At 44.0% G+C, this 27528-nt stretch overlaps 1 protein-coding gene across 1 annotated transcript in view; it reads right to left on the reverse strand.

Annotated features, from left to right (window-relative positions):
- Window positions 1-27528, reverse strand: part of ITGB5 (integrin subunit beta 5) — a 160921-nt gene that overhangs the window by 108111 nt on the left and 25282 nt on the right. Inside the window, exons 3-5 of the mRNA XM_034957242.4 lie at window positions 24612-24816; window positions 13662-13911; window positions 6748-6916 (exon numbers count right to left, since the gene is read on the reverse strand). Of these exons, the coding sequence (XP_034813133.1) occupies window positions 6748-6916; window positions 13662-13911; window positions 24612-24816 (624 nt within the window). The remainder of the gene's footprint in view (window positions 1-6747; window positions 6917-13661; window positions 13912-24611; window positions 24817-27528) is intronic.

A 27528-nucleotide genomic window follows, 5' to 3' on the forward strand; every position in this document is an offset into this window, starting at 1 on the left:
GGACAGACAGGAGGAAGGGGAGGGAGGGGAGGGAGGAAGGAAGGAAGGAAGGAAGGAAGCAAGCAAGCAAACCAGGAATACCGGGAAGGAGTATCAAAGAAAACCAGGAATACAGGAATGGAGTATCCAAACAGAGGAAACAACACATGCAAAGGCCTTGCCTGAGTCAGAGTAACGGACTCCAGGTCACTGTGGCTGGAATGCAGAGGCCACAGGTAGAGGCCACAGGCAGAGAGCCTTGCAACAGGAGCCCAAGAGCAAATTCCTGTCTCCTTTCATCTTTGCTCAATGGACATTCCAAGCAAGAAGGAGCCTCTGACTTAAAATAAAAAATTGACATTCTCACCTGGTATGAAAACAGAGCCCCAGCCATCAAAGGGGCCTCCTACCCTTTCCCCGGGATGATTATTCCCTGCCTTGGTCAGTGAAGGGAGCCACCAGCACGTGTAGACACCTCCTAAGCACAGGTGCAAGGCAGGCACGTGACTTGTTTACACTAGAGGGCAAAAAGAAACGCAAACTCTCCCACGTGCCCTGTTCACGATACTGAGTTATGACTCAGCCAGTTCCCACCGCTCAACCCAGAACAGCAGCTGTCAGTGGGGCTGCGGAGCCCACAACACAGCTCACAGCAGAAGGCAGAGCAAGGAAACCACGGAGTCCTGCACTTGGGATGTCGCCTCAGAGACCAAAACAGTAGAAGGATTCAGAAGTGCACATGAAACCACTGCCCTCTGCCACATAGAAAGCCAAGGGGAAGCTGCGCCACACCTGTCTGACAACAACCCTACAGGGCAGAGGGTCTGCACACCTGCATGCGCAATGCCCAGAGAAATCCAATACTTTAATGGTGCTTCCCCAAAGACACGGCAGCACAGGAAGAGCAGGCAGCCTGGCGCTGGATCAAGCCCCGGAAACCTGTGGTGCGATCTGCTAGCAGAAGCAGCTCACACATGCTGAGACAGACAACGCAGACAGCTGGGAAGCAGAACATGTGGCGGGTCCCTCTCTTCAGGTGGTGCAGAGGTTTGAGGAGTGGGGGGATGCCTTCCTTGAGGAAAGAAAGGCAATTTCCTGTATTTCTCAACTCATGCTTGGAAAAGTGACACAAGTCTGAGGTCTAAAAGAAATCAGGCAATAAGTCAAAAGAAAGCGAGTCAATTCTGCAGGAACTGGGAGCTGGGAGGGAGCAAGAGGAAACCCTGACAAAGTTGTGCCTGACTCTGGGACTGGGGAATTTTCCACATTTTACATGTGTCTGCAGCAGCCTCTACTGGGTCTGAGGCTTAAGCCTGAGCCAGAAGAGACAAAAAAGCAAAATCAAAGGCCCTGAGCAAAGGAGACAGGGCTGTGACCAAGTCCTCTGCGAGAAGTGGCACTGGCTGGCACAGATGGAAGGCAACCTGGAGCACCTCCCTCCAGTCCCATGCCTCCCTGCATCTCCCAGATGTGCTCTCTGAGGCCTGGAGAAGTCAACTGGCTTCCATGGAGGCAGCCGATAACAGAAGAGGCAGAGCTTGAGTAAGGAAAACATGACTCTAAATTCAGTGCCTTCCTAGGTTTGGAATGTATTATTTAAAAAAAAAAAAAATTCAACAGGCTGTGTGCAGTGGCTCACACCTATAATCCCAGCATTTTGGGAGGCTGAGGTGGGCAGATCACTTGAGCCCAGAAGTTCAAGACCAGCCTGGCCAACATGGACAAACCATGTCTTTACTAAAAATACAAAAAAATTAGCTGGGCAAGTTTGCAGTGAGCCATGATAACACCACAGCACTCCAGCCTGGGCGATAGAGTGAGGCCTCCTTTCAAAAAAAAAGAAAAAGAAAAAAAAATTGTTTTAAATAAATAAATGCAGTGCCCCTTACTCAATAGTGCATTATTGTTACTTCCCAGAGCACACAGTTACTGAGTAATAAAAAGGGCACAGAATTTCAAATCAACAGAACTGGTTCACATTCTGGTTCTACTCCTTACTAAATGCAATTAGTCCCTGTGATACTCAGTTTCCACCCCTGTAAAATGGGAACAACCCTTATCAGAGTCCTACCAATATACTGTAGGATTCTGGTAAGGATCCTCCAACAAGAATCACGGATCCTCTGAGGCTGTGGTCTTCATTTTAGATAAGATATTCTGGCCAGGGAAGAATAAAGGTCTCAATTCCTGCCAAAAAAATTTTATTCAATACATAAATTTACCTTGTTTGCTTTAAGACTTATTCATCCAACTATTTTTGAGAGGAAATAAATGCTTTAAAAATTGAACACAGGCAAAATTAAAAGAATCAGGATTAAAACAGAAACTCTGTCTAAAGAATACAAAGGATAAGTGCCAGGGCTCTAGCAGTGGAGACGAACAGGGAAACGCATTGGGTTGCACTGATTTATTTTCTGGCTGACGAAAAAAAGCAGCACATAGAATACTGTGCAGCCAGCATGTACCCAGCCAAGCTCAAATGTACAAGTAACTTCTTTAACCTGAGAGCCATGAAGAAGAGCAAAGGATAACTGACAACTTGGGACCCAGAGCTTCCAGGCAACTGCTCACCCTCTGTCCTCCCTAGGCCAAGGGCGTGCCCTGTTTTGAGAGAAGAGGAAAGCAGCCATATTTCCAGTCTGAACCACACATCACACTTCCGCCTGCACAATTTCAGAACAAACAACTTAGAGTCAACTTCTAGAAGGTCCTGGCAGAGAAACCATTATTCTGACCATAAAAAAGTATAAACAGGTTCAATCATAGGCTCTGGGTAAAGATAAGAAATTACAGGCAGTGGCATTCTCCAACTCCAACCCAGCCAGGAACAGTGCATTAGAAAAAATGCCCGCCTTGACGACAGAAGCATCCCTTAGCTGTGGATGCTGTTAGATGGCCTCTCACAGCAATGTGACCTGCAGGGGATAAATAAAGCAACTCAAAACCTCCATTCATAGAAACAGGGTCCTTATCATAAATGGAATGAATCCTAAATAGAAACAGGTAGTTTCCTTCTTTTTGCAAAGAACAACTTTCCAAGAGCAGGCCACAGAGGTGGATTTAAAGTCAGACATGTGAATATTCCATACCCCTAAATCCCACAAGTTGATAACTAACAGTCCATTCGGGAAACAAGAATGAGAATAAAACCAGAGTGAGAATAAAACCAGGACAAAGAGCTCCCTGTGGCGCTGGGAGATAGGCCTGTTATCAGCTCCATCTCCAGGGCACAGGGTCAGGGGAAGTAGAGCGTGCAGCGCTGCCGGGGAATTGCCTGGCCAACTCCAGCCCCTATGACGCACAGAGCCAACTGCACAAGATTCCAGGCCTTCTCCCTCTGTTCCACTGTTTGCAGGATTCAGTGGAAGGGCCTTTAATCTGGCCAGATCAGGAGGAGACACAGCATTCAGTAAACAAAGTAAGGGATACTTAGGACTTACAAATGATAGCCAAGATCTGCTTCAAATATGGGTGTGGTTGGGAATACAAATGCAACAAGACTGGTCATGAGTTCGTAATCATTAAAGACGAACAATGAGTACATGGGGTTTCATTTCACTATTCTTTATTCTGAAACTGTTCCAGAATAAAAAAAAAAAAAAGAAATCATACTTATTCACTGTGGAAATTTAGGTAAATATTAAACAAAAAGCCAAAGAAGAAAATAAGCCTATCACCTATCAGAAAAATATAATCTTGTCACCTGAGACAACCACTGTTACCATTTTGTTCCATTTCCAATCTTTTCCACATTTTTTCTTTCTTTTGTTTGCAAAACAGAAGTATACTGTCCATATTGTTTTATAACCTGCTTCCCATGTCAATCTTAATTTATCTTACGTATTATTCTGGAAATTCTTAAAACATAAAACACTGGGTTGTATCTTCCCTAAGGACAATTTTTCCTAGAAGAGGGAGCCAAGAGAGAGCAAAGTTACTATTAAAGCCATCTGATACTAATACCTTACATATTATTCAAGTCATTAAAAATTTTTTTTTTTTTGAGACAGAGTCTTGCTCTGTTGCCCAGGCTGGAGTGCAGTGGCATGATCTCGGTTCACTGAAAGCTCCACCTCCAGGGTTCACACCATTCTCCTGCCTCAGCCTCCCGAGTAGCTGGGACTACAGGCGCCTGCCACCACGCCCGGCTAATTTTTTGTATTTTTAGTAGAGACGGGGTTTCACCGCGTTAGCCAGGATGGTCTCGATCTCCTGACCTCATGATCTGCCTGCCTCAGCCTCTCAAAGTGCTAGGATTACAGGCGTGAGCCACCGCGCCCAGCCTCAAGTCATTAAATATTTTAAGTAGTATGACTGTTGCATAGTCTTTCATCCAAAAGTAGTCCATAAACTACTTCCAATTTTTGGTCACCATAAGGCTGTGGTGAGCCAGGAAGGATGACATGTTTTATAAGTAGGTGATGTCAAGTGAGAAATAAATTGCTTAGTATGCACCTGAACATAAACTGACACCACAATGGAAAAGAAAAGGCAAAGAGAGATGCTGGAGGCACATCGGCTGCATAATTCTGAGCAATTATTAACTTTCCAGGTATTCCCTTTTGCAAAGGTCGTGGTGAGGAATAAAGAGCAAATTTCAACAGGTATAAGCCTGAAACTTGCTCACAAAGTGCCTCTCCGTCAACAATAATTCACCAGGTCCAGGCAATGAATTGAGAAAATCTGCTAGCATCGCCTCTGAAATGCTTGAGTCTTGAAATACTGTGTTTTCAAAGGGTTGAAGATTTCATCCATCAGGGATGGCACAGGAAGGTTCCATAGACATAGACTGGATCAAATGGCTTCTCAAAGACCACTGTGGTCCAAGTGATCAATCATGCCCTTTCAATTCATCTAATTGAATACAATATACTCAGACACTGCTTAGGCCTGTAATTGGGTTCTTTCTCCAGAGAAAGATGAATTTCTCTCCCCAAAAAAAGAAAATCCATAAAATCCTCAAGGTGGGGAGATGAGGGGGATCCTATGTCTTCTCTGCACTATTTTTTTCCCTACCAAGAAGCAGAATTTGGCTGAATGTCTGTGGAGAAAACGCCTCCTATAGTCAATATCTGAAAGTCAGTCAAAAATATAATTTTTCTTTCTGAATCAAATTCATAAACTATTTTGTGAAACATTTGAAAGGTTCAGGACTGAATACATTCTAACCATGTTTCCATGTGTCTCTCTCAGACTGCTAAGAGACACCAGGGACTTCTGAATCAAACAATTTGGCTCTGGCCAGTAGCTGGGAAGAGGCCACACTGCAGCCTTCCTGGATAGGAAGCCACTGCTACCTTCTTCTCCAGGAGGGGCCCACGGACTCTGTGATGGGCAGAACCACAGTGGGATCAAGAGAATGGCAGATGGCTGTTGCTGCTTTCTTTACATTTTACCTTCTCCTTATCCATTTCCTTCTGCCATTTTGGTTTTTTATTTCAGAAAGGACAACTGAGGTTTTCTTCCCATCTTGTCAAGGATTGAGTGGAGAGGAAACAGGAGTCTGTGTGACACCCAGATTCAGGCTCTGAGGTCAGAAACTGTGTAAGTGAGCAATTAAGTGCTTATCACTTAATAAGTGAATAGCAGCTGCCATATGCAGGCTCTCTAGACTGAGTTCTAGCCTCTGACCCTGCCCTCCCCAAATGGAAGAGTCCCCACCTATTGAGGAATCTGCCTGAATTTTCAAGAAAGTATTACCAATTATTCACACTCTATTGATGACCACTTTGAAAAAATATGAAATGTATGCACAAAGACTAAGAAGAGACACACAGATTTTTAAAGTATGTGTTATGATAGTGAATTTAAGAGTGTTTTTTTTTTTTTGTTATTGTTATTGGGTTGTTTCAACAGTAGAAAATTATTTTAAGACTATGTTATCACCAACATTCCATTTATATATTTTGCTAAGATTGGAACCTCTCGAAGCATGAGTTCATTTCTGATCTAAGTCTAGGCCCTCCCTCTGGATTCATATATCACAGAGAAGCAGGAGGAAAACAACTAGAATTGCAACCAAAGATGCCACACAATTCTTTTTCTTTCTTTTTTTTTTTTTTAAATTTGAGACAGAGTCTCACACTGTCGCCCAGACTGGAGTGCAGTGGCACAATCTCCACTCACTGCAACCTCCGCCTCCTGGTTCAAGCGATTCTCCTGCCTCAGCCTCCCGAGTAGCTGGGATTACAGGCACCTGTCACCATGCCCAGCTAATTTTTTTGTATTTTCAGTAGAGACAGGGTTTCACTATGTTGGCCAGGCTGGCCTTGAACTCCTGACCTCGTGATCCACCTGCCTCGGCCTCCCAAAGTGCTGGGATTACAGGCGTGAGCCACCACGCCCGGCCTCACACAATTCTTTTTCAACTGGGTTTCCCAAGAGAGCAATCTCTAAGGTTTGCCAAAATTGGTCCAGAAAGCTCTACAAGCTTCTATGCCTATGACTTGACCTTTACTTTTTTCCCCTGAAAATAAACCAAAAAGCCAATGTATAAATGCAGGCAGCTGTCTTCTGGCAGACAGTACTCCATTGCACACAACCACACCCTGACACAGAGACACAGACCAGCCCAATCCATTCCCGAGCTCCGGCTGATTTGACTGCTGTAGATTTCCCAGAGGTTCCACTGAGCTCACCCTCTGACTTCAGAGTGGTCAGGAGCCACATGCTGGGGCACTCAAAGACTCCTGCAGGAAGTACCAACACCCACTGACGCTCTCTACCTTGACCTCCCCGTGCAGGGACAGGACCAGAAAGGAAAGTTACCTTGCAGACGGCTGCCTGGAGTACTGCATCAAAGCCCCCCTCAGGGGCATCTCGGTTCCGGGACACCCTCTGTTTCCGAACTTCCTCATTGAAGCTGTCCACTCTGTCTGTGAGAGGCAGCAGATGGCGGAACCCAAAGGAGGGGACGCAATTTGGAAACAACTTGTAACTAGAGAGGAAGAAGAGAAGAGTCACTTTTCCATCATTGTCTGTAAATCTTAACCAAGTGTTCTGAGCATTCACTGAGTGCCTTGAGAGGCACCAATAACTATTTACCCAGCACCTACCACATGCCCCTAGGACAGGCACAGCGGAGAGAGCAAAGATAAATAACATAGTCCCTGTTCTCCAAACATCAGCCCTAAACTGCAGGCAAGGCAGTATATGCCAAGTTATAAATGAATGGTATGGACAAATGGTTCAAAGGAAACAGAGATAATAGTAGGCTACTGTGGTTGGAGGAAGACTTGACATAGGCATTGAAAGGTATGTGGGACCCGGGGTGTGGGCCAGCCTAGGCAGAGTGGAGAGGAAGTGTCCTCTGGGCTAAGGAACATGCATGATGCCCAGTGAGGGCAATGTAAGTGCAGTTACTCCATGCAACCAGCTTCTACATCAATGTTGCTGCCACGCAACAAAGGATCACAGGATCACATAATCTCGTCATGTCAACCCACTCAGTGACCAGGATGTGCAGGCACATGGACAAATGCTGAATGGAACAGGAATGAAAACACCTTATCTGATTCTTCATTCGTTTCTAAATATTGTACCAACAAACTATCAATTCTGCTAAATGCAATAAAAATTATTTAGAAACTAAGCATCTTCAAATGGAAAGTTATGTCTGGAAATTATGAAAGAAGGAAGTATTACACATCAATAATAGGTTAATACCAAGCCTTTCTCCTGAAATATGGGGTGATCTCCTTTTCAGTCTCCTGTGGAGACTCCAAGTGGCCCTATTCCTGAAGGGAGTTACTTTCCATTACAGCTCTAAGAGTTTCAGCTTGATCTAGAACTAATAAAGTTGGAAGAGAGAGCTTATATTGTTTTACCAATGGGTTCACAAAGTAAAGGGAAGAGGGGAGAGTGTCCCAGCCAGAGAAGAGCATGTGCAAGAGTCCTGTGGCAGGAGGGAGCACAGAGCCCAAGGACAGAGGGAGGTCGGGGGGCTGTGGTGCAGAGTAACGGGTGAGGATGGGCGAGGAGGAGCCTGGGAGGCAGGCTGGGCCAGACTGTGCAGGGTCTCCAGCCATGTTAAGGAAGTCGCTCTTTCAGGATAAATGATGGAAAACGAGCACTAACAGGCCTGAGGGAAAGGCTTTATAATCTAATTCAAGCTGCATACATGGGAAAGAAAACAGCCTTAGCAACAGCTAGGAGGACCCTGCCTTAAATGCTGTCAAAAAGCAGACTCACCAGGGTAGGTCTGGGCAGGTTCCCTTCTGTAAAGGGGCAATCTTTGGTTCTCTAAGGGGCTATTCCATTCCCTCTCAGGGCTACAGTCCCTTCTCCATCCACACAGTCACAACAGCACAGCACAGAGTCCCCAGCAACAGGCCCACCCTGCACAGAATCAATCAGCCCCACTCCTGTGATAGTCGCGCTCTCCCTCTCGGGGCTGGCGGCAGCGATGGGATCTCCCTGCCTGGCTTTCCTTTGTGTTTCTCCCTTTTCCTTTCCCGAAGTCTTCATGAACACCTTGTACTTGGAGAGGTGGAACTCTCTTTTAACCTCAGCCTCGGGCCACCCAAACTTTCCATTACCTCCTCATTTTGTCATGAAAAGAACAATCATGGAAATTACATTCCCAGCTGGAAGAAGGAACTGAGGTCCCATCTGTAGCTATTTGGCAAGTGGATCATAGGCCCAGAAGGAAGTAAGTCTATCCAAACTCTCCCCCTCTCTCTTCCTCCAAGATCCTGCCCTGGCCTATGTGGCTCTGGCCCATGATTTAGGACTTCAGGTGTGTGGTTTTTTTACACTTGGTCCGGTTGGTTGCAGACAGGGAGAAAAGAAACTGAATAATGATTGCTGTTTAACCAGGAAAGCTGTGAGAAACTCAGCTACAGCTCAGCATGTTTTACCTCCTCCCTTTCACTCCCGCAAACAGCAATGAGCAGATACATTTTTACTGCAAAGAATGACTGTTAAGTAGTTAGGAATTAGAAGATGTGTTTGCCAGAGAGAAGCCTTCATTGCAGAGAATTTACTATAACCAAGTCAGAGTCACTTAGGAAAAGAGCTTTGTCACACAGACGCTAGGAGTGTCTCCATTGACACCGGAATAGGATGTCACCTGTAACGAGTTATCTGACTTAACCCCAGAGCAGCTGTCTGAATGGCCTGAAGATCCGGACGTTCTGGGGTCATGCCAGGAGACTATCCTACCCCTCTCATGTGTCTGTGCTGTGAGACCCCAAATAAGCGCCATGCATACAGAGTTACTAAATTAAGGATTATTAACAAGGGAGATAAAAAATAAAATATATATGGTTAAAGAGCCAAGGGAGTGTCTGTATGTATAAAAAGTGAATCCAATTTGAAGACACCAGACCTAGGCAAATCCAGAAAACAATCTAATGCCTCAGGAGAATATCATGGATCAAGCTGACATGGAAAGGCTCTCCATGTCATGGAACAGGAATGAAAACATCTTATCTGCTTCTTCTAACTCTAAACATATACAACTGCTGGATAAAATGTAATTAAAAATTTTTTAATATATAGCCTAGGCTGGAAGCTTAGAAAGTAAATCCCAGAAACGAAGAGGAAACCATTCAATAAATGAATGGACCTTTCAGAAGTATTTGGTTTTGGCAAAAAAAAAAAAAAGAAAACACCAAAAAACAAATGAATGGACTTAAAAGAATAGGTGGGGGCTGGGTGCAGTGGCTCACGCCTGTAATCTCAGCACTTTAGGAGGCTGAGGCAGGCAGATCACCTGAGGTCAGGAGTTCAAGACCAGCCTGGCCAACGTGGTGAAACGCCATCTCTACTAAAAATACAAAAATTAGCTGGGCATGATGGTGGGCACCTGTAATCCCAGCTACTCAGGAGGCTGAGTCAGGATAATCACTTGAACCCAGGAGGTGGAGGTTGCAGTGAGCTGAGATCCCGCCACTGCACTCCAGCCTGAGTAACAGAGCAAGACTCGGTCTCAAAAAAAAAGGTAGGAAATGGGCAGGCACTCATGCCAAGGACCCCCGCAATGGGTCAGGCCTTGACTGAGGCCCTACAGGCTTGGAGCAGGGTCTACCAGGAATAGATGCTGAGCCTCAGTCCTGCAGAGGGCTGAACACTGGAATAGGGCTGTCTGCATAAAGCCGAACAGCACAATGAGCTGCTGTGCCACTAAAACCAGAAACAGAAAAACTCCAGCTACTGGTCTAGGAAAGCAGCACGGAAGCTGACCATCTACCATGAATGAGATGAATTACCCATAAAAACTGTAACTCCAGGCCTGAGCAATTGGAATACATTGCTTTTATGGTGAAGACATCTCCAATTGAAAAATTAACAGAAAAACTAGTCCCACGGTGAACCTGGAGATTCTCGACAATGGCAAACATAAAACTGCTCTGCAGGGATGCCCCCACAACCTCCAAGGAAGAGCTAATGAAAAGCTTATAAATCGCATGAAAAACAATTCATGAAGGCATGTCAGCAGGTCCAATACACTGACTGGCTGTGGATCCACCTGAAGGATCCACAATTCAAGAAACAGAAACAGAATAATTTAAAATACTTTAGGCTGGGCATGGTGGCCCACCCTTGTAATCTCAGCACTTTGGGAAGCTGAGGTGGGTGGATCACCTGAGGTCAGGAGCTCAAGACCAGCCTGGCCAACATGGTGAAACCCCATCTCTACTAAAAAATACAAAAATTAGCTGGGTGTGGTGGCACGTGCCTGTAATACCAGCTACTCAGGAGGCTGAGGCAGGAGAATCACTTGAACCCAGGAGACACAGGATGCCGTGCTGCCTGGACGTGGGGAGACAAAGCTCGGCCTGCTCACCAAGCCCCAGTGTGCCCCCACGCTGCGTGTGCCTCCCCAGCTCAGGGAAGAGAGCTTCACATAACTCAGGCCCGAGGTTTCCTTCCACATTCTCATTCTTCACTGGACTTCCTGCCTTACAAGTAGCTTTTCAGTGTGCCTTGTACTCACTGTCAGGAGTTTTACTGTCTGCAACAGGCTCTGCCTTAGAGGACTTAGAGAGTGAGCTCTGAATAAGTAATGATGTGTCATAACTTTGAATATTTAAATGCTGAGCGCCTAGAGCCAGCCCTTGATTCTCTGCCAGCTTCCAATCTAGTGTCTCGGTCAGTGGAAGGGCCTTGGAAGAATGAAAGTGGGGACACACCCTATCTGTCTGGAGACAGGGCCCAATTAGGACAGAGGTGAAAAGAAGCAAATAAAATCACTATTCCAGATGAATTGAAAAAAGGCTTAAGGCTTGCGGTTAAGATGCTGTTGCTCCTGGTAAGCAGCAAAATTTCAACAAAAACATTTGGCACCCGGACTTAGCTGAAAAGGGCCTTGGAGACAGAATCAAAGTAGTAATAGTCCCTGTGGCCACCTGTCACCAGGAGGAAGCTAAACCCAGCAAATGATGATGCCTAGTGCCTCTTCGTGGTTAAAGAATTTAGAGTTCATTTGTATTTAAAACTTTTTCTTGTCTGTTTTTCCACCAGTGTCAGTTCCCAATACCTGAAAAGATCTAAGTCAGCTTCTGGGAGAGTATACAGAAGGATCCGGAGGGATTCAGAAGACCCCATGCCACCAGCACACTAACTTGCTCCTATCACCCAGCCCAACTTGGAGCTAGGAGCTCTGAAGGCTACCAAAGAGGACTTGTGGAGAGGGGAGGGCTCAGGGATTTAAGAACAGCTCTCTCCCCTTGGTGGCAGCTGGAAGACCAAGAATTGAGAATGGCATCACAAGACGGAAGGAGCTGGATCCCTGAGTTACTGCATGGAGAGCTGCCAAGGAAAGCAGCTCAGCCCTCATCAGATGTCGCACAAGCAAAAAAAAAAAAACCAACAACAAAAAAAACGTTCATTGTGTTGAGCCACTGAGATTTGGAGACTCTACGTTACTGCAGCATAACCTACCATGATCCTCAGGTAAGCCCCTAGGACATGGGGGTAGGGTGGTTTAGGGACAGGTATTATTACTCAGCCTAAGGTAAAGTATCTGTGTTGTAGTGTGATTTGAATGGGGAAGAAGGCATTATATTAAACGCAAACGCAGGCCGGATGCAGTGGCTCATGCCTGTAATCCCAGCACTTTGGGAGGCTGAGGTGGGTGGGTCGCTTGAGGTCAGGAGTTCAAGACCAGCCTGGCCAACATGGTGAAACCCCATCTCTACTAAAAATACAAAAATCAGCCAGGTGTGGTGGCAGGCACCTATAATCCCAGCTACTCAGGAGACTGGGGCAGGAGAATCGGCTTGAACCCGGGAGGCGGAGGTTGCAGGGAGCCGAGATTACACCACTGCACTCCAGCCTGGGCAACAGAGCAAGACTCCGTCTCAAAAAAAAATGCAAATGCAGACTCTAAAAGTAGTTTGTCTGTATTCATATTCCAGCTCTACCCCTTGCTGTTTGTATAATATTGGGTAAGTTATTCTCTCTAGGCCTCAGTTTCTGCATCTCTAAAATCTGGCTTATACTTACCTTAGAGACCTCAACAGATTGTTATGAGATTTAAATGAGATAATCCACAGAAAATATTTAGTATGGGGCTTGACACTTAGTAAAAACTTAAGTCTTAGTTATTTCCTATCTCATGACTAGTTTTGGACCTTACAACACAAACCCTCACTAAAGTTAAATGTGGAGATGAGGAAAGCAAGAGTTGGAAGTTACCACTCACTGCAGTCACTTGCATAATCTTGACATTTAAAGAAACTCCTGAAAGACTAAAAAGAAAAGAAACCAACCTAGTAGAGGTTGTGTTGCATGGGCTGAAGAATGCAGTCCCCTCATACAACCACCCACCCCAGCATGCATACAAACGTCCCATGGCAGAGACCTGCTCACTAATCCTATTTCTTCTGATTCCTGGGCCTACAGCTACACTAGTTCCCAGCCTCCTGGCTCAGTCCTGTTCCGTCTAATAGCATGTGGGAGCGGGCATGGCAAAGGCCTATCCTCCTATGCATGACCCTCTAGGCAGCATGACCTTAGGAGCCATGTGTGGAAGATGGTAAAGCCTGGAAGATGGAAAGCACCTGAGTCCCTGAGTCACTGCTTGCAGGAGAAGTTCCATGGATGAAGAGACCCAGTTGGACTTGAGGAGCAGGAAATAAACTTCCAGCAAGTTTGAGCCATTATACACTTTGTTATTATAGACTCTGTGGCAGCAGTTAGAGACACCTGTTTTCTAATAATATGTCAAATCTTTTCTAGTTCAGGTGTTTATGTTGAAAAAAAATTCTTACATTTAAAATAGGATTTTAATCTAATTATGTGAAAATAAGTTATAGTTATTTATAGAAAAACAACAGGGACAAATTTTGAATTCATTTCTCCCAAAGCACCTCAGTTACTACAAGCAAGGGGAAAGTTTAAGTTGCCCTGCCTGCTGCCTCCCTGATAATCTGGATCCATCACTCCCTGAGGACATTTTCTGAATTCTATTAATGTGAGCAAATGGTGCTGTGCATGGCAGGCAGGAAAATCAAGGGGTTGTGATCATTTTATCTTTACAACCTTGTGACAGTTCACTCACTTCTTCACACGTCAGGAAAGGAGAGAATGTATGCTTATCATTAATCAAATTAAACGCCTAAGCCTGGCCACCCCTCCTAACCATGCCTTCCTTAATTCTTTCTTTGAGCTAAATTTTCCTGCTTCTCCATTCTCCCACCCTTAAGTACCCAACAGAAGGGCAACTGGTCACTTACCCAATGCACGGATTGGTCTGGTACCTCGGTGCCGTGTAGGAGAAAGGAGAGATGTCCTTATCAACAAAAGACCCAAATCCCAACCGGAAGTTGCTGGTGAGCTTCCTCATCTCCTCCGCGAGTTTGGTGCCCAGGCTCCGGATATTGTCCAAGTCATCCTTCATGGACAGGGAGAGGTCCATCAGGTAGTACAGGTCCACAGGATAGTCCTCCACCTGGCGAACCTGTAGCTGGAAGGTGGTCTTGTCACCTGCACCAACAGAGAGGCCACGTGTGTTAGAGGTTGTGCAACCTGCTGAGGGCTGAGGGATGGGATTTGCTTTCAAAGCTAGTTCGCCTCTTACTTTTCTTTAGTGATTGTGTGCCTCACAGAAGATTTTTCTTGGAAGTAAAGTGCCTGAAGGGAATACGGTGCTGAGAATGGAGGCCTGGGTTCTCCTTCCTAAACATTCGGCTTAGCACTTCTTTTTTTATTTTATTTTATTTTTTTGAGACAGAGTGTTGCTCTGTCGCCCAGGCTGGAGTGCAGTGGTGCGATCTTGGCTCACTGCAACCTCTGCCTACCAGGTTCAAGCGATTCTCATGCCTCAGCCTCCTGAGTAGCTGGGATTACAGGTGCCCACCACCATGCCTGGCTAATTTTTGCATTTTTAGTAGAGACAGGGTTTCACTATGTTGACCAGGCTGGTATCCAACTCCTGGCCTCAAGTGATCCACCTACCTCAGCCTCCCAAAGTGCTGGGATTACAGGTGTGAGCCACCACGCCTGGCCTGGGCTTAGCATTTCTAAGGAAACTCCTTAACAACCAGGCTCCTTGGTAGTGTTCTGTCTTCTCAGCAACAGAGACCCTTGGGTAATCAGTGGACAGTGAACCAGACAATTTCATGAACATAAACTGGGTGGAGAGTGGCCCACCAACCACATACCAACTCCAGAGAAAGACCCAGTCACAATGGGAATGTGCGTTTGAAACAAAAAGCAGGGAAGAAATGAACAAAAGAGGGGTGTGGGCCTGAGTGGGGAAGAACCAAGTTGGGGAGAGAGATGTGCAAGGCAAGGGAGGGCAGAGAAACAAAGATCGTTGTTTAAAATACCCCAATGGGCAAAAATATGCATGCTTATGCCACATCACCTGTGTTTGTTTCTATTTCTCTCGCCATTTACCAGACGAGTATTTACTTTGGGGGGCATATTTGATGTTTTGGGACATCACAGGCACAACTCATTATCATCGGAAACTACATATATAAATACAGGAAGACAGATTCCAAATTTTAGCTCTATCGAAAAAAGAAAACAAGAAGAAAGAGAAAAGACAGCACTAGATTTGTCTACCAGCTACAATAAGATAGCCAACAGGCAGAGAAAAGGGGAATTAATTCAGAGGAAAAGAACAAAGAGAAAAGCTAGTGTCTGGCAGGTGTGGCCTTTGCTGTCTCACCCTATAGAGTTCAAAGAGAGGCTCAAGTCAGGGCAATAACTGGAAGACCCAGGCCACGATAATGATCTTGAAATCATTTCATAATTTCTAAAAACAAATCACTTAGAACCAATTTTAAGGCTCAACTCATACCAGATCATTCTATCTGCCTTGGGCTTATTAACCTTTCAGGAGTGCCAAGAGATGCCCTATTTATCCTGCAGTAGAACTGTCTATACATACTTGAAATTTGGATAGATTCTTTGTGTGTGTAGAGGCACAACAGCAAAGGTGGCCTCACTCCTGCCCAGCGGGTCTACACCTGACTTGCCGGCAGCCACATCTCAGAGCAACCAGTCTTTCATCTCAAGCTGACAACTAGCAAGCTGAAGCCTTCTTTAACTTGCAGGGAACTCAATCCTCTATGCTTCCTCTCCTCCTCCCACCGTGACAACAAGGCATATTTCACTAACTAGATCACGAAGAATCCAATGATCAAAAGATTTTAGTTCAAGTTCCAGCTCTGTCCCTTGAATAGGAGTGCAACCTGAGCCACGGTTTCTTGAAATATAAAATGGAAGTAACAATGCTCACAGCATCAATTAAGCCTATGATGCGCTCATGAGGGAGAGCAGTGTTTTATGAGCAGTACAGGCTTGCACGGATGAAGTATGATTATGATCATTACTGCTTGCAGTCAGAGTGGCAGCTCTGAGCCTGCTTCCCCTGACTTGTCTTTGCATGTACTGTTCTAGGCGCCTCAGGATTGATGGAGTTTGAGTTGCCTATTGATATAAGCCTATTTTTTAAAACCATGGGGTGGGGGGAGGGGGGAGGGGGGAGGGATAGCATTGGGAGATATACCTAATGCTAGATGACGAGTTAGTGGGTGCAGCGCACCAGCATGGCACATGTATACATATGTAACTAACCCGCACATTGTGCCCATGTACCCTAAAACTTAAAGTATAATAATAATAATTTAAAAAAACAAACAAAAAAAAAACATCAGAGTCTGACTCAAACAGAGGAATGTTCAAGGTTTTCTTCCAGAATGAATTCCAGGCTGCTGCAGTGTCTGCCTTTGGTCAGACAGACACAGCTTGTCCCGCCAGAGGGCTCCTTGGGTGCCACATCACAGTGAGGGAGGGGCAGGGAAGAGGGGGGAGTTGGGGGAAGGGAGCTCCCTCCTTGGCCCTTGCATGAGCAGACAACAGACCCCAAATGGACAGAGCCTGCAATCCTATTTCCTCTGCCTGATGCCATGATCTTTTCACAGGTCTTCTGCATTTTCTGCCACCTGTCCCCCCAAGTTCCCACCTACAACTTATTTTATCCAAAATCTACTTCTACTTTTTTACGAATTATAAGAAATTAACAGATGGGCACTTTAAAACCAGGAAACAAATAATTGGCTTGGATTCCGGGAGGCTGAGACGCATCTATGGGATAGAGGCTTGGAAGCAGGAAAGCTGGGTTTGAATCCAGACCCTGTCACCAAGGACTAGGGAGAACTCAGGCTCTCTTCAACTCACTGCTCGGTTTCTGCATCAGTCAAGTGGGGAGGATATTAACTATTGTAGGGATTAAAAGAGATAAACACCACACAAATGTTCCTACACAAAGAAAACTTTGGCCTTGGTTTTCCCAAAAGTCAATTACTGAAGCAATTTCCTGTGAGGATAAAAAGAGAGACAGAAAATCCTGCCAGCAACTTGAATTTCAACAGCTACAGCCTTGGGCATACAAATTTAACCCTAAATTTTCCAGACATGAAGGCTGAGGGAAAGAAGGCATGATATATAGGTCCCTTTGTATCCTAAGAGGCTATCTATTCTGAAGCAAGAAACTTCTTGGCATTACATTCTAAGAGAAATTGATCAGTAAGAAAACACACACACACACACACACACACACACACACACATGCACACATCCCTTCCCAAAGGAAGGCTGCAGTTGTTAAAAAGAAATACTGTGCCATTTTTCCAGAAAGAGAGGGATGTAAGAAAGATGGTAACACCACTGATGTTCAGAATGAGGGTTTATTGCTGCCTCTAATATACTTGATTTTAAATGCCACAGACTCCTGAATAGGCCATGGCAATGACAGAATGTTCTGTCAGCAGATCCTGGACGGACTGACATTCCTGGTCAGATCCATGGTGTGGGCATTAAGCTTCCAGTGTACCAACAACTCCCCAAAAAGGGAGGCCTCTAACGTTAGCAGCCTGAAGGTGAAGCCATTAATGCATGTGAAGTGCACTTTCTGCTGAGAGAAGGTCTTGGGTATGTTTTCCAACTTTGGGTACACTTCCAGAACCATGCACGCTTAAGCACTCTCCTCCCTTCCAACTCCTTCCCGGCCACACTGCTTTCCTTTAAAAACACCCGAGACTTTAAGCCAATCGCCACCTCCCGCTGCCCGGCAGAGTGGGAAGCGCTTCTCGCCTTTAATTTGCCTGTCTTGGTCTGTGCCCGTCTCTGGTGACACCATCCCGGCCCATGTGTCAGGATTCATCCTTCTCTGCTCCTTCCCTCTCCACTTAGGGTCTCTACAGGCTCATGTATCCCTGTAGCTACATCCCTTCTCTCTGGGGCTGTTCCACGTAATTCCTGCCAGCCTCAGGACCAGGGGCAGGACCAGAGAAATGGCAAACTCAAAACAGAAGCTGATCACCTGGCACCTGTGAAATGCTACCCCAGGCAGCCCCCCTCATGTCCTTCTGCTTGTTCCTGGTTCCAGAGTACCTAGCTCCAACTGGATTTTGCACAGAATTTCTGCACTGCTCAGTTTGTAAGTACAGGTTCTTCCACTGTAATCGGGTATCAACTAGCATTCTATCTGAAATGTATTTTTAAAGCTTTCTTCTCTCTGCCTTCCCTTTAATAAAAAGTGAAAAGTTGGCATTTTCCTTAGGGAATATATATCAAATGACAAACATTTCTAGAGAATGAGTTGAGAATTCCAGCCAAAACTTTTTTTTTTTGAGACAGGGTCTTGTTCTGTCACCCAGGCTAGAGTACAGTGGCACAACCACAGCTCACTGCAGCCTCAACCTCCCAGGCTCAAGCAATCCTCCCACCTCAGCCTCCCAAGTAGCTGGGACTATAAGCATGTGCCATCATGCCTGGCTAATTTTAAAATTATTAGTAGAGACAAAGTCCTGCCATGTTGCCCAGGCTGGCCTCAAACTCCTGAGCTCAAGTGATCCTCCCCTTCAGCCTCCCAAAGTGCTGGGATTATAGGTGTGAGCCACATGCCCAGCCTCAAAAACTTTTTTTAATTTTTATTTATTTTTTCTTCTTTCTTCTTTTCCCTCAGGTTTCCTGCCTTTGAGTCAAAAACTCTTAAGACTGATTTTGTTCAAAGTGTTAAGACAAAGTAGTACCTCAGCAAATAAAGACCTTTGCCATCCCAAAATAAATGCAAATGGTTTTTGATTCCCTAGAAGTACTATTCTGTGCTGGAAACTGAAAGAAAGAAGGGAAACATAAAAATCAACTCTATTATAACAGGACTACAACTGAACAGAAAATTAAGGCCCTGGTGCACACATTATAAATGAGCAGACAGCTCTTCCAGTCACTACAGCAGAAGGCACTTAGTATCCCAGGATTAAATCCAGATCTAGAACCAAATTATTGCCTCACTGGTTTAGAACAAGGATGCCAGGCTGTACTGCACCCCCTCTCCACCTCAGAATTGTGACTGTTGACCTATGGAACCAAGGAACAAGTCACCGAAGACCCGGTTGTCCTCCACAGTGTCTGCCTCCAAGCCCAGGGCTCGATACTTCTGGTTTCCTTTAAAATAACCCCTTATCCAGCCATCATCAAAAGACTTTGTTCATCTATTTAAGCTATGTACACTGTCACCCAGGGTGGCAACTTTATTGCAGAAGCAATACCTAAAAACTGGTTCTTCCAAGTAGAACCTGGAAGGAGAAGGGAGGAAAAAAATAGGGGCTGGCAGGAAACCCAAAAGCAACCAATTACCTGTAGTTTAGTTAATAGTATTGTAACCATGTTGGTTTCCTGGTTTTGAGAACGTACTTTTGTTATATTAAGATGCTATCATTGAGGGCAGCGGAGAAGGGTACATAGAACATCTCTGTGTTATTTTTGCAACTTCTTGTGAGTCTAAAATTATTTCAAAATGTAAGAAAGCTACCAATCAAGGGTCATTTTTTAAGAGGTTAAAGGACTGAGGCCAATAATGACTTTAATAAACTATTCTTAATTGCTCAGTGTTTCAAAACCACCTTTAGCTTTTGACTGTTCTCAATAAGCTTTACTTTCAAGTTTATGTCCTTTCTTAAGGATTTTATGCTCTTTGTTAATGATTTTTTCTAAGGTTCTTATCCTGACATGTAGTTTCCAGTACTGAAATAAAATGGAAAACATGATCCTATATTTACACAAAATCCTGCTTAAAGCTTGGCAGTCCTTCAAAAAGTTAAACATAGAATTACCATATGACCCAGCAATTCCACTCCTAGCTATAGACCCAAGATTATTGAAAACATATGTCCCCACAATAGTGTGTACATGAATGTTCATAGCAGCATTAGTCATAATTGCCCCAAAGTATAGGGTGTTAACTGTGGAGTTATTAAAAGAAAAAAGAATTGTCCCAAAGTAGAAACAGCCCAAATGTCCATAAACTAAAATACAGTATATCTATACCTCCACAATGGAATATTATTTGGCCATAAAAAGGAATGAAGCACATGCTACAACATGGATGAAACTTGAAACATGTTGCTAAGTGAAAGAAACCAGCTAAAAGACCCACACATTTTATGACGTATAGGAAATGTCCAGAATATGCAAAACTATATAGAGAGAAAGTAGACGAGTGGATACCAGCGGCTGAAAGGGGAGGGTGGGAGACGGTAGGATAAGCAGTAACTGTTCACGGGTATGGGACTTCTTTTTGGAAAATGTTCTGGAATCAGACAGTGGTGTTGACTGTACAACCTTGCAAATATACTAAGAACCACTGAATTGTACACCTTAAGATAGTGAATTTTATGGTCTGTGAATTATATCTCAATTTAAAAAAATAAAAAATGTCCTGCTTAAAGTAGACAGAAATTCTTTTTAATTTTTATTTCCTTCCTGAGACTTACCTTGGGACAATTACTTTGCCTTCATGAAGTGTCTTTCATATTATGCTGAGGCTTGTCCTTGATTAGTCTGCGATAAGTCTGGCAAAGTCTTATATTTCACTCAACGAATAACTATTATGAGGCATGGGGGGTAGGGCAAGGAAGAAGACACAAAAGCATTTCTAAAAATATACAATGGAGGCCCAGCGCAGTGGCTCATGCCTGTAATCCCAGTACTTTGGGAGGCCGAGGTGGGCAGATGACTTGAGCCCAGGAGTTCGAGACCAGCTTGGCCAACATGGTGAAACCCCGTCTCTACTAAAAATACAAAAATTAGCCAGGTGTGGTGGTGTGCGCCTGCAGTCCTAGCTACTCAGAAGGCTAAGGCATAAGAATCGCTTGAACCTGGAGGCTGCAGTTAGCTGAAATCACGTCACTGCACTCCAGCCTGGGCGACAGAGCGAGACTCTGTCTCTCTCTCTCTATATATAGATAGATATATGAAAAACCAACCCCTATACACCTGAAAGCCCTCCCTAGAGTCAGGGGGGAGATACCCTGAGGCAAATATGCATTTTGCATGACTGAAAATTTTGCTAACTGCCACATACCATTTTTCTCTCCCCACAAATTCTTCAGGTTTGCCTTTACTTCCCTTTGTAAATGTTAAAATTATATTTTCAAAATTTTAAAAGGCATCATTGGTTTCCAGTGTTTCTACATTTGGGAAACATATTCACAATGCTTGTAGGTCTTAGGAACTCGTATTTTCATCAGATCTCTTCCTAGTCTTCATCTCTTCAGACTGAACCCTCTTCATAGTCTGGGTGTGTTTTCAGGAGGCAGTCAGCTCCTCCAACTGCTTGACACCCCCAGCACTGGGCTCTCCACCACGACACCTTCCGCAAGACAGAGCTACACACAGCATCCACATTGTGGTTTTGTATCAACACAGGGTCACGGTTTCCATTTTATTTCTAATACCAGAAATCATATCATAATGCTTAGCAGGAGATGTAACTATACCAAATAAGAATGATTTTTTTCCTTAACTGAGCATATATTGAGTTTTATGCATAAATACGGATTGTATACAAACCTGCCGTTACTCAAATCACTTATTTTTTATTTTGGGTTCTTGTTGTTGTTGTTGTTTTTGTTTTTTAGAGTCTCATCTTCATCTAGGCTGGAGCCTCAAACTCCTGGGTTCAAGGGATCCTTCCACCTCAGTCTCCCCCATTGCAACGGGGTCTCACTATGTTGCCCAGGCTGGTCTCAGATTTCTGACCTCAATCGATCCTCTCTCCTTGGCCTCCCAAACCACTGAGATTACAGGCATAAGCCACCACACCCGGCCTTCTCTAACTCTCTAACTCTTCTACAGGGACTGCTGTAAAAGCCAGTTGATAGTCAAACCAGACAACCATCTCTGCTCACACTCACACCTTAATTCTCATTTTAAAAACTGGAATTATTAAAGTGTGGACATCTTTGGATTTGTGTGATGCAACTCTTGTCTAAGTTAAGTCTATCCTGAAGAAGAAAGACTTGCCACCATAAAGGATACTTCTTGGAGAGAACACCACAGGCTTTGAGAGCTATTCTAGATGAGGAGTTCAGAAAATGTAAATTAAAACCTTCCTCCACAATGGCTCTGAAACTACAAACTCTTTTGGAGGTGTAAATTTTTTTCCTAATTTTCAAAGATTATTGAATGAAAATAGCAGGATTATACATACATTATGATAAGTATATGAAAAATACAAAGAGGTGAATAATACAGAGGACATAGTAAAAATGAAAAATAATATTATGTTAAAGTGGATTATTTTTCTAGAATTTCATGTGTTATTGCTATACTGTTACTATGATAAAAAAGAAAATACACTATTCTTCTACAACACAATGTTCCAACATATTAAGGGTCTATAACAACTCCTATATCCCTTTCGGTCCAAACCCTGGACCCTGAGCCTGTCTTCACATAAGAGATTTCTCTTTCCCCAGAGGACATTACCAACCATCTGCCCACATAAGTGCTCAGCTGACTTTTTTCTACCCACTCACACAGCTCTGTAAGAGTTCCCTTCCTTTTCTATCTCAATTCAGTATCTCACTAAACAAAAAGGCTGAGTGTTGCTTACAGTGAGAAGGTTTGCAAAAATCCTAACTTCAATTAATCTCAACACTGATTCCTGGGCAGGCAACCCAATAGTTTAAGCTTCTCTATCCAGCAGGGCCAACTTACACTCTTCTTTTGTTTCTTATTTTCAAGACAATTAAAATAGACAAAATAAAACATTTCTCAACTATATGATGACTTGGAGCTTTCTTTAAAAACTCTTGGTGCAGACCATACAATGATAACCACAGCAACAACAACGAGCTTTACTGAGTGCTTACCACATGCAGCACTGTGTTAATCCATTTCCAAGGCACTGAGCATCCCTGGTCAAACCTCCATCTGGTACCCTCGGCCACTGCTCTTGGAAAATAATAAACATTTTAACTTTGAAAAGTTCACTGATACAAAAAGTCCATTTAAGCCTCTGAACATGCCCATGAGGAACAAAGGTGACAAAGACCCTAAGATGCTGAGAGATGGAGTAACTTGCCCAGGGCCTCCGAGCTAGGGACAGAGCCAGAGCTAGAACCCAAGAGAGCCAGCCAGATCCATGATCTTTCCACTGCTACAAGCTTCCCTGGAGTCTAAATAAACCATCTACAAATAGCTACTGCCAATGGTTTCCTAGACCATGGGATAGAAGAAAACAGCAAAAAATCAGTAAAATGTGAAAAAATCTGCCCCTTCCCAACAGCGTAATACTTTCCAATTTAGCCACATGCACATCCAACCCTTTGACATTGCAAGGCTTCTAATATGCAGAATATTCAATGATAAAAGTGGTGAACTAGAAACAGCCATGGGTTTGTGGTTACCAAGACCTGGGGCTGAATCAATTCACCACTTACTGAGAGACCTTGAGCAGGTTGTTTCCTTGTGTGTAAAATGAGAGCTACCTGGCCAGGCATGGTGGTTCACGCCTGTAACCCCAGCACTTTGGGAGGCCGAGGAAGGTAGATCACCTGAGGTCAGGAGTTCAAGGCCAGCCTGGCCAACATGGTGAAACCCCATCTCTACTAAAAATACAAAAAAAAAAAAAAATTAGCTGGGCGTGGTGGTACACATCCAGCTATTAGGGAGGCTGAGGCAGGAGAATCTCTTGAACCCGGGAGGTGAAGGTTGCAATGAGCCAAGATTGTGCCATTGCACTCCACCCTGGGTGACAGAGCGATACCCCATCTCAAAAAAAAAAAAAAAGATAGCTACCTTAAAGTTAGGTCAAGTGTTTAGCACATAGTAGGTGTGCAAAACTGTTTCTTTATATTACATTATAAGTAATTATATTACCATTTCCTTATATTAAGCAACTCTAAGGCTTGCAGGGCCCCATGGTCACAAAACAAAATATCTCCACTCTAAAAGTTTGTCCTTGCAGAATGCTACAGACTCAAATGGAATTTGCTGACGGGAAAAAACACTTTTTCCTAAAAGTGGCATGTTTCCTGAGCAACTTGCATTCACTAAGGAGTAAATCTACCAGCATCCTCCTAGAATAAACCACAGCATTATTCACAAGAGCCAAAAGTTGAAGACAACCTAAATGTTCATTGACAGACAAATGAATAAACAAAATGTGATACACCCATACAATGAAATATTACTCAGCCAAAAAAGGAATGAAGTGCTGACACATGCCAAAATATGTGTGAAACTTGAAAACATTACACTTAGTGAAACAAGTCAAACTTCAAAGGACAAATATTGGATGATTCCACTTATGGTAGGTACCTGGACTAGTCAAGTTCAGAGTCGGAAAGTAGAGTAGGCAGCCACTACACCCTGAATGACTGTAATTTCTGCCATCAGTTGCTCCTTGATTTAAACAAAATTTAAAAATAAAAATAAATGAAAAATAAAAAATAAAGTAGAATGCCGGTTACCAGGAACCAAGGGAAAGAGAGAATGAGGAGTTAATGTTTAATGGGTATAGATTTTCTGTTTAGGACGATGAAAATGTTCCGGAAATAGATACTGCTGATGTTTATACAATATTGTGAATTTAATGCTGCTGAACTGTACACTTGAAAATGCTTAAATGGTAAATGTTATGTATATTTCACCACAATTGTTTAAAAATAGCAAAGATCTTCCTCTGTCCACAGGAGCCTGTCCACAGACACATCAATAAGAATATACTCTGCTTCCTGAGGTCTGAGCCTCGCCTCCCCATCACCATCTCGTGGCTCTGATCTCAGCCTGGCCTGACTCATTGTCCCATTATTAACAAGTCCCACCTCCCCCATGGGCCTTCCTGATCCCAGAGCATCCAGCCCTTTCTGTGGGCAACTCACCGGGCCGGAGGTTCACGGCAATCTCCTGTGGTGTCATCTGAATGACGTCCCAGCCTGCAGAGCCCGAACCCTTGCTGCTGAGGGGCAGGCTCCTCAAGACATGGAAGCTGCTGGCTGGGCTCTCTATCTCACCTCCACAGCCATTTCTGACAAGGTTTGCCCTCAAATCACACCGAGAGGTGATGGACCGTGGGCTTCCGAAGTCCTAGGCAGGGAAAAAGAGGAAGAGAGCAGGAGGTGGTCAGGGTGTCTCCCGAAAACATCGCATGTCGTGGCTGCGTCTCCATCCGGTTGACCTTAAATTCTCTACTTTCCATTTTCATTGTCTGAAAATGGAGGAAATGGTAATCCCTATCCCAGATGCTTCACCAAGTATTGTAAGGATTAACTGAGCTGCTGGACATGACAGCATTTTGTAAACTGTAAACGCATATTAAAAATGTTCGGTTTTGTTGTTATTTTGATGGTTAAAATGCTCCTAACTGCCTACATGATTAGCAAGAGAAACAGAAATGATCAGAAGTTGTATAGCTAAAATTTTTTAAAAGTTGTTATATATTGCTGGGCGTGGTGGCTCATGCCTGTAATCCCAGCTATTTGGGAGGCTGAGGTGGGAGGATCGCTTGAGATCAAGAGTTTGAGACCAGCCTGGGCAACATAATGAGACCTCCTCTCTAAAAATAAATAAATAAGTAGATGAAATAATATATAGTTAAATAAATAAGATGACATACAAGTAGCTGAAAAGTCTTCCCTTGGGCATTCAAGAGTTAACCTTTAAGTTGTTCACTTATCATCTTTCACAGGCATTGGATGCTGGATCATTCAGGAGAACAATGTGGCAGTACAGGTCATATCCACTGACCCAGTGCTCTACTCCAAGAAACTTATTACAAGAAAATCATCTAAAGAGAAAGGAGAAACTCTATGCGATATATACGGCAGTATTACTTATAATCTTTAAAACTTGCAAACCTAAATCCTTAAACCATAAGAATAACATAGCATATCACTTCAATAGATGACAGCCATTACAAATAATTATGGGAATTAAGAAGAAATTTAAAATATTTACACTAAGGAGGAAAAAAAACCCCAAAATATAGAATTGTATTTATTAGGATTTGAAAGAACAATTTTAAATGAGGTGTTATAGTAAAGTGACAAAAACATTTTTGTTTTTATCTTTGTTGTTTGTATGATAACGACACATTGATAAGAAAAATCTTTCTTTGGGTTTGGGAGAAAGCTGGACATCAGAACAACTCAACCTCATTTGGGACACCAGAAGGTTAAGGTATTAACTTTAAAATGAAACAATATACTTTATTATAAAACATGAAGCCTCCCTGGTCATTTCCGGCAAAGGGGTTTCACCTTTTCCCTGGTGAATGTGAAAAACAAGATTCCCCCCACTCTGGCAGGCTGGAAGCCAATGCTGTCCTATGAGTCTTTCTGGAGAAGTTAGGACACTGGTCCCTTCCTCTTCCCTCTGGAACACTTTGCCAGAAGCCTCATGTGAGTCAGCATCCCTTGACCACTTTGTTAGAAGCCAGACTGCTGGCAGAGGCACAAAAATCAGAGGAATGCACCCTCCCTCAAGGTCTCAGATATCCTGGAACTACCCAATGCCCTTTAGAATCCTTATAAAATTCAAGATCAAGAAGTCAGCCTGGTGTGGTGGCTCACACCTGTAATCCCAGCACTTTGAGAGACTTGAGGCAGGAGGATCATTTGGGCTGGGAGTTCAACGCTGCAGTGAACTGCGGTTGTGCCACTGCACTCCTGCCTGGGCGACAGAGCAAGAGCCTGTCTCAGAAAAACAAAAAACAAACACAAAAAAGAACAAGAAGTCAAGAAGACGCTGCAGTGTTTTTAAATAAGTAAAGCCAGATGTATTGTCCTAAGCCTATGGTATGTTTGTTTGTATTCTGGGTTGTTTTTTTTTTTAATAACGATTTTTTATTTGTGCATTAAATCCCCGAGGATCTTGCCTGTCAACAACCTCCAGGACTACATCAAAGGTATAAGTGGCTCCATAAACACTTGTTGTGCAACAAGGTTAGAAAAATGAGTTTTCTAGCCAGACATGGTGGCTCATGCCAGCATTTTAGGAGGCTGAGGCGGGAGGATCGCTCGAGCCCAGGAGCTCCGGGCTGCAGTGGGCTATGATCCATGCCACTGCACTCCAGCCTGAGCGACAGTGAGACTTTGTTAAAAAAACAAACAAACATATATATATATACACACACACACACACACACACACAGAGATACACATATATATATTATTCTGGCCTTAGATTTTTTTTTTTTTTTTTTTAGACACAGTCTTGCTCTGTCACCAGACTGGAGTACAGTGGCGCAATCTCAGCTCACTGCAACCTCCGACTCCCTGGTTCAAGCAATTCTCCTGCCTCAGCCTCCCGAGTAGCTGGGATTACAGCCACGCACCACCATGCCCAGCTAATTTTTGTATTTTTAGTAGAGATGGGGTTTCACCATGTTGGCCAGGATGGCCTCGATCTCCTGACCTTATGATCTGCCCGCCTCGGCCTCCCAAAATGCTGGAATTACAGGCGTGAGCCAGTGCACCCGGCCTCTGGCCTTAGATTTAAAAGCAGAACTTTCTAAATGGGGTTCCAGGTGGTCAAGCTTGGCTCTGATATAGCAGTTCTAGTGAAGCAGTGAGAAGAAAAACACAGGGTTCTGGAAAAGGAGGGGTAACGACCTGAGGGCCCTGCCAGTTTGGGTCTGCTGTCTTGAGCTGTCTGAAGTCGATGTCTAATTAGCTTTCCAGAGCTTGAAGAGCTCAGGGGCTTGCCTGCCCAGTGCTTACTGTGCTAGAGAATTTCTGAATTTCTCACTGGCGAACTGAGCCTTGCTATCCAGCCCCTCTGCTTCTGAGGAACTGACTA

The sequence above is a fragment of the Pan paniscus genome, chromosome 2 (genome assembly GCF_029289425.2).
Source record: "Pan paniscus chromosome 2, NHGRI_mPanPan1-v2.0_pri, whole genome shotgun sequence".
In the NCBI taxonomy this organism is placed as follows: Eukaryota; Metazoa; Chordata; class Mammalia; order Primates; family Hominidae; genus Pan; species Pan paniscus.